This window comes from Carassius auratus, unplaced genomic scaffold (genome assembly GCF_003368295.1).
Source record: "Carassius auratus strain Wakin unplaced genomic scaffold, ASM336829v1 scaf_tig00051972, whole genome shotgun sequence".
Taxonomy (NCBI): Eukaryota; Metazoa; Chordata; class Actinopteri; order Cypriniformes; family Cyprinidae; genus Carassius; species Carassius auratus.
The window spans coordinates 13,998-22,230 of record NW_020527218.1 but is presented as its reverse complement, the minus strand read 5'-3'; the positions used below and the strand labels follow the sequence as shown (position 1 = coordinate 22,230).

Genomic DNA, 8,233 nt, shown 5'->3' with positions numbered 1-8,233 from the left:
ACAGAATATTTATAATATTTATAAAGAACAATTATAAATATATTTTAATGACTAACATTTCTGTTAAATATTATTTTTAATTTAAATGTATTTATTATTATTAATAATAATTTTCTTTTCAAACAAAATTTTGTATTTTACCTCTAACATGCCATCTTTACTCAACCAGAAATGATCTGCAATTTGTTTGACAGATTTCATATACAAATGTTATTCTAAGTTATTATAAGTGCAACTTATTTTTCAGAAAATGCATCATGTGCACAATTTGACAATTACAAAAAATAACTTGCAACGCCATCATATTCTTATACAAGCAAATATTTTAACACAAGAGATTAATTGTTTAATTTTTCAGACGTGGATAGTGCATGCACTAAAAATGAAATTAATTTATTTCTGCATCATATGATATCTAAAATAAGAACAAAAACGTGCATTTACATACGTTTGAAAGGTTTCATAATATATCTAAGCAGACGGTTCCACTTTTCTTATATTAGGAACTTTTTAAGAACCTTTTTCCACGGTAAAGAACCATACAGTATGTGGGATGGAAAGGTTGCATCTTATTATCACGTGCTGTCTCCAGCAGAACGCTTTTCACTGGCTGCATCGGGTTTCCATTCATGCAGCAGAATGAAATAAGTCTGTGACAGTTAATGTGCTCCACAGTTAGTCAAACAACCCGATCATCCCGTCAGTTCCTCCGCGAACAGCCCCCCGCCGAGCGGCTAATGACCGAGGCGCATAATCCTCCCCAAAACAAGCGCAAAGATGCGCATTCAATCTCTCTATAAATAGGCTTGATTCCGCCGCTCCTCCTTTACTAGAACTGGAAGACACCGCCGTTCCGCGATTCCCCCCAGATCCTACCGGGAAGTCGGTCGCTTTAGAGGTGTGTTATATAACAGGTGCATCCCGGAGTGATCGTGAAGCGGAACTTGCGCGCGCAATGGTGATATAAACCGACGCGCCAAACGCAGCTCTAAACCCCAGCCATGTTTCCTCTGCCGCTGTTCACACCTGAGCAGGTGGCTCGAGTCTGCGAGAATCTGGAGGAGACGGGAGACATGGAGCGCTTGGGGCGCTTCCTCTGGTCGCTGCCCGCCGCGGTGCCCGGTTCCGCCGGAGAGCTGCTCAACCGGCACGAGTCGGTGATGCGCGCGCGCGCTCTCGTCGCCTTCCACGGCGGGAACTTCGAGGCTCTCTATCAGATCCTGCAGAGCCACCGCTTCACCCGGGAGTCCCACGCCAAGCTGCAGGACCTGTGGCTGGACGCGCATTACCGCGAGGCGGAGCGGCTTCGGGGGAGGCCCCTGGGGCCCGTGGAGAAGTACCGCATCCGGAAGAAGTTCCCCCTTCCTCGGACCATCTGGGACGGAGAGCAGAAGACGCACTGCTTTAAGGTGAGACACACGGGGAACATGCACGCTAAAAAACGCTGGGTTAAAAACAACCAGACTTGGGTTATTTGGCAACCCAGCGCTGGAGGATACACGTGTTGGGTTACTTTGACCCAGCTGGTTGGGTTAGTGCTTTTTGAAAGATGAGGGATGTGCAGTGACCATAAATCCAAACTCCCTCATGTTTCATCTTCTTTGAAGAACAGCAACACGTGGAACATTTCCTTCGCCTTTGTTTTGGCTCGTAACTCATGCATTTCAATTACATTTTAAGTTTTCTAAAGAAATTCAAATGCACAAAATACAGTGGTCTACAAAACTAATTCCAAGTATCGACTTTCTGAAAGGTTTTTAAGATCACACGAAATATAAATTCTACGCTGATTCAATTATTTAACCTAGAAACCATTTGTTACAGTGTAACTTAAAGTCTAACAAACTCTAAGTGACAGAAGCACGCTGAAAAAGCAATGCTTCAGATCAAAGTGTGCATGAATCAGGCTTTGCATCTGATTGTTTGTGCACCAAAATGTTTCTTCATCTAAAACACAAGTGATACTTTTTCTGCCTCAGTTCTAACCGAATGAGACAAAGACATTTCGAAGGCCTGACTGAGAAATAGCTCTACATTTTCACTTTTAAAGTGTATTTAAACAGTGGCAGTGCAAACAAATGAAGGCTTAATTGCTCCTCATTCTCCACACTACAATGCAAACCCAGCATCTATGACAGCATGAGAGACTTCTTAAGCCTCTTGAGCCGAGGACCACCTGTGGCATTTAAGCTCTCGTTCCCCATGATGACTTTCTACCTTTTCACCCTGCTCCAGATTAACTCACAGCTAAACTGCTTTGCAAAGCCCTTATAACGATTCCCTGAGTCCGTGATTGTTTTTGCAGACCGGCCGAATGTGAACTGAAACGGAAAGTGGATTATAAAGTGGTTCACTTCACAAAGGTGCAGGAAATGCTTGAAGTGAAACGTAATCACTGCAGCAGACGGTATATGATCACTAGCCTCTTAGCACACAAACTGGGATTGACTTCAGCACAATAACAACTTCTGCCCTTCTTAGCTTGGATTTCCAAGGACATCGTGATGAAATATCAACTGTTGCATGATTATGAGTGTATACTGTGAAGCTAATTACAACAAAGCAACATTATAAACATTGCATATGAAGGAAAGGTGTTTTTTAGATGAATAACACTGGTTAATGTTGATGCTACTTGCATTGTTTGTTTTTTTTCTCAGTGTAATGAGACTGATCCTCTTTAGCACCCAGTGTTTCTTCAGGTTATAGCGATCTATAAATACATCCTCACCTGCAGACCGATTATTTGAAATGTGCTTTAATTAGATATAATGCTGTTATCCATCTCAAGCTTTTTAAAAGACACTAAGCTTCACCAAATGTGACCCTGGAACATGAAACCAGTCTTAAGTAGCTTGAGTAGCAATAGTTAACAGTACATTGTATGGGTCAAAATTAGCCATTTTTCTTTTATGCCAAAAATCATTAGGATATTAAGTAAAGATCATGTTCCATGAAGATATTTGGTAAATTTCCTACCGTAATATCAAAACTTAATTTTTGATTAGTAATATGCATGGCAAAGAACTTCATTTGGACACGTTTAAAGATGATTTTCTCAGTATTTACCCCTTATGACTGGTTTTGTGGTCCAGGGTCACAAACATGTTATTACTGGTCATTTCTAAAAAAATTGCACAAAATCTGATGATTTATGCAAAAAGTTTAAAAAAAAAAATGAGTAAAAAAAAGAATGCATTTGAGATTCAGTGATAGTAAAGATTTATATTTTAAATAAATTCTGTTCTTTTGAACTTTGTATTCAATTCCCTGCAAAAAGTATCAGTTTCCACAAAAAAAAATTAGCAGCACAATCAATTTCAAGATTGATAATAATAGTTTCTTGAGCAGTAAATCAGTATAATCAGACTGATCTCTGAAGGATCATGTGACACTGAAGACTGGAGGAATGATGAGCAGAGAAGACCGAAAACAGCAGAAATATTAAAAAACTCAGTATTTTTGAACGATGCTGTAACTTTGAAGTCACTGTCAGTCTTTGGGCTTATTGACAGCTGTGTCTTGTTCTCGTGTTTTTTAGGAGCGAACCCGTAGTCTCCTGAGGGAGTGGTACCTGCAGGACCCCTATCCAAACCCCTCCAGAAAGCATCATCTGGCTCAGGCCACGGGACTCACCCCCACTCAGGTGGGCAACTGGTTCAAAAACAGGAGACAGCGGGACAGAGCGGCGTCTGCTAAAAACAGGTACACAGACGAACATTACAGCTTCACTGTAAAAATGAATGATTACTTGATAACTTGAGATTTGTCTTGAACCTTGAATTTGCCAATTTGTATTTCACTGCTCATTTGGTGTTGCTAATGTTAGCCAAAACCACTAAAATCATTTTCATTATTCAAACTATGATTTAAGTAAAACAAAATATGAATAGCAAGTAGAAATAAAAGCACATAAATGTGAAATGTTGCCTCAACCGCTAACTGTAACTAGTTAATGTACAAAAATTACATTACAATGACAAATAAAAAATTAAGGCTATATTAGAAATATATATAAAATCCTATAAAAATTTAAAAAGCACATTAGGAAATACTAAAATTTTAGAAAATATAAAAGATTTATGCATACATAAATTAAAGCTTATTCAATGTTTTAATGAATACTATAATAATGTATTAAATATACTAAATATAAGACATTACATGGTATTAAATAATGTTAATTAATGCATTAACTAACAGTAAGCAATACATTTGTTGCAGTATTTTTAATCTTTGTTAATGTTAATTAATACAAGTGTTAGACTGTTCTTTGTTAATTCATGTTTGTTCAGGTCCATTAAGTCAAAAGCACTGTAAAAGTATTCATGTGACTATATAGTTACATTTTGGAGGATTTCTGACACAACTATTGAATAGCTTCAGAAGGATTAATAAAGTGCACACGATTATATGGACTTCCCTTATGGTCCTCTTAAAAAAAAAGTTTTTTTTTTTCATGAAGAGCCATAGAACTTATTCAATTCCACAAAAGGGTATTTTTAGTGGAATTTTTTTAATTTAATTTTTTTATGGCTCAGAAAAACAGCAAGGAGATCTGTAATAAAATAATCCATGTGACATGAGCTATGAGATTACTTTTTGTACGCAAAGAAAACAAAAATAACTACTTTATTCAACAATTCGTCTCCTCCGTGTCACTCTATAGCGCCATTTTGGAGGGTATCACATGCGTAAACAACGTATGCAACATACAGTATGTACACAGATATGTTAGTTTACGTTCAGATCAAAGTGTAAACAGCGTAAACAGTGTATCCAAGTACATACGTTGCCTACGCATGTGATATTCTCCAAAATGGCGCTATAAACGGGTGCACATAATTGCGACCAAAATAAAAAATGCGTTATATAAATATGTTCTGACAGTGCATTTGCGTACCGACATGGTTGACAGCTGTTAATACACAATTACCATTTTGGATCACAAACTGTACTATCTACGTTTTATTTTCAACCTGAAAGCATAAATCTAGGCTGTTTTCAAAGCACAATGCAAACCTGTGACATGCGTCCACTGACGCTCTTTAATCAGCAGCAGCGCTAAAACCGGAAGCGCGTATACTTACTTCCCGGAAACCCGCCAAAATAAAAGCCTGCTTTTTAAGTTTGAATATGATGAAAATGCTTTTATTTATTTATTTATTTTTAGACTCTTTTATCCAAAGCGACTTAAAATTGGGGATTACATAAAGCGATTCTTCTTAAAAAGGCAAAGAAAGAAAGTAGTAGTAAATATTAGCATTTTATTTTTAAGTTTACTATAAAATAAATGTATTTGTATTTAATTCTAGGACTGCCTTTTATTTTTAATAATATTATCATACACTATTATTTTATTTTTTAAAAACTAAATAAATAAAGTACAATAATATTATAGGCTACCTATTATTACTCCATTTTTTAAAATAGTTTTTATAGTGTTCCTGTAGCTCAACTGGTAGAGCAATGCGTTATCGAGCGCAAGGTTGGGGTTTCAATTCCCCGGGAACACGTGATAGGTAAAAATTGATAGCCTGAATGCACTGTAAATCACTTTGGATAAAAGGATTTGCTAAATGCATAAATGTATTTAAATTATAGTTATATTTAATGGGTCTCGCTATATGCAGTGTGAGAACCAAACCAAATCTCCAGGTTCTCTTATGAAAAAATGATGTGCGCCCCTGACTATGGAGTGTCACATGGATTATTTTACAGATCTCCTTGCTGTTTCTGAGCCTTGTTCGTGTAAGGGTCAGAGAGCTCTCGGATTTCATCAGAAACATCTTAATTTGTGTTTTCCGAAGGTCGTACTGGTTTTGAAATGACATGAGGGTGTGTAATTCATGACAGAATTTTTATTTTTGGGTGAACTATCCCTTTAAATATAAAGGTTCCAAAAGAAGGGTTTTCACAGTGATGCCCAAAGAGCCCTTCAGTGAACATTTCCTGTTTTCCCGCTTTAAGAGAATGCATCTATGTTGATTTGCATCTCACGAGTAACTCTTTTTCCCTCCAGGCTGCAGCAAGATTCCTCCCGTCATCCCTCGGGAAGCTCTCCTGAATGTTCCTCGGAGCACAACACACACCTCCAGGGCTCCTCACCGCATCGTCCCGGGAGCCCGGGGGAGAACAGCGACTGCAGCTCGGGCACGGGGCCGCGGGGGACCGGGGCCTCCACCCCAGACATATCCATCAGCAGCGACAGCGACTTTGAGTCGTGAAGAACGCCTGCGTTTGAAGCGTCTGGAGAGCTGCTTAGACATGCACTTACAGGAAAAGACTAAACTAAAACTCCCTTTTTTATGTTTGGTCCGTCCTTGACCAAAGAGGAGCTACACGTTTAAGACCGGTCCTCTTAAAAGGCACGTGCCAAATCAGTCTCTTCAGGTTCATTGGCTTTTTTCAGTCGTTCTTATACTCAGGTGGCACACAAATACGAGACATATCGCACAGAAGGATATATATATTGTAGATCACCTTTCATAGCACTACAAACATGGAACGGTTTGATCTGCTTCGATCTTTTATAAGAGTATAGTGTAGGTTGTGTCAGTTGCTTGTGTTAAATGAGGATTTAGGACCTCTGAAGTGTATTACACAAGTATATTACATAGTTTAACTCACGTGTTATGCTGCTGACCTTGCTGTGAATTTCTGAGCCACCGAAAGGTGTTGTAAAAACAGCAGCCGAACAGGTTTCTGTCAACATCTCACGAATCACACATCAACATACTCTACGTTTCATTTCAGTGAACACACAGCTTTCTATGTGCCTACACTCTTCAAACTCATTTACACACCCATATACTCACCGAAGTCACGTGAAGAACGCCACGGTCTTGTCTTCATTTGTCTGTTGTTTGCAGTTTTCAAATAAATGAAATTATTTTTGAAGAGACCCGAAGTGTGAATTGTAGGCTGCTCACAACTTATAACAAGTGCACAATTAACTGTTCGAATAATACAGCTTTACAAAAACTAAATCACCATTTGAAGGAATAAATTAAAATACTGTCATGTCATTACAAACCTTTATGACTTTCTGTAAAACACAAAAGAAGAAAATTTCATACTTGTATAAAATAGATCTATATTTTATTCTAAAAGTAGATTTATTGCATTTATAATATAATATATTTTCACCTGTAAATAATAAGCCACATTTTTTTATACAAAGCAGTTTTCTGTATAAATATGTATATTGCTTTAACATATACATTTTCTCAATTATAAGGTAATATTTTACAGCAATTTAAATATCCGTCTTCTAAAATATAATGCATCATAATTCATAAATAAGTACATTTACTGTATGATAAGTTCAACAATTATTATTATTATTTTTATTATTTTTACTATACATTAAAAAAAACATTGAATTACAAATTTTTAGTGTTTTTCTTTTGTTTACATTATTTATTTTACAGTTTTACTGTAAAAGTTGCTTTGTTAAATAGACTAAAAGTTTTCTCAATTATACAGTAATTTTAAATAACATATATTATCTTATAAAATGTAGCATTTTATTGTATGACGCTGACTCAGTTTTCAAGATTTGCAAGATTTCTGCATTATGTTTCCATTAAATCACATAGAGTTCAACTCTGCAACATAAAAGAAGAGGTAAGAGTCATTATTATAATGGATCTAAAGATCTATGTAAGAAATACATCTGCTGCTATTGAATATCACTGATTTAAATACTGGATACTGATGCACAGGACTGAACAGCAACACTATTTGTGTTGAAATTAATGTTTAAGAAATGTACATAGAACGAAATATACTTCATTAACATTCTTAACTAAACTAAATGACATCCCATCATTCAATCAGACACAAAACCTAGGAATACAGAGATCAAGGACCCCCAAAAAGATAAAAAGACAAAACTGAAATAAAAATATTAAACATATTATATGAAGAAATGAATGAACTTTTGAAATGTTGTAATACCACATTTAAAACAACACAATTACACTGAAATAAAACAGCTAAAATAAACAAAAAGAAACAAAAGTTAGAAAATATAGAAATACTTAAAACAAACCAACGATAAAAATAACAAAAGTTAGTAAAAATTACTAAAACTTAAACTAAAATACAACCTGAAAATATTTAAAATATAATAGAATTCAAAATATGAATAAACATATAAAGCTAATATACTATAAATAAATAACACTAATAATACACATTGTCATTTAACAAGGTAGAAATACAAACA

General features: G+C 36.0%; 1 protein-coding gene across 1 annotated transcript; it reads left to right on the top strand.

The window, feature by feature from the left end:
- The first annotated feature begins 548 nt into the window (after positions 1–548).
- On the top strand, positions 549–6,905 carry LOC113090033 (homeobox protein SIX6-like). The gene is made up of 3 exons (XM_026256148.1): positions 549–1,409; positions 3,542–3,705; positions 6,023–6,905. Exons 1-3 carry the CDS (start codon positions 1,002–1,004, stop codon positions 6,225–6,227), a joined length of 777 nt encoding a protein of 258 aa, XP_026111933.1. The 5' UTR covers positions 549–1,001; the 3' UTR covers positions 6,228–6,905.
- The last annotated feature ends 1,328 nt before the right edge of the window (positions 6,906–8,233 follow it).

What these genes read in the sequence shown, in the direction of transcription:
- LOC113090033 (XM_026256148.1), top strand. Translation starts at nt 1,002, where the DNA reads ATGTTTCCTCTGCCGCTGTTCACACCTGAGCAGGTGGCTCGAGTCTGC. An exon ending in AGAAGACGCACTGCTTTAAG is followed by an intron (nt 1,410 to 3,541) that starts GTGAGACACACG and finishes CGTGTTTTTTAG; the next exon opens with GAGCGAACCCGTAGTCTCCT. An exon ending in GCGGCGTCTGCTAAAAACAG is followed by an intron (nt 3,706 to 6,022) that starts GTACACAGACGA and finishes TTTTCCCTCCAG; the next exon opens with GCTGCAGCAAGATTCCTCCC.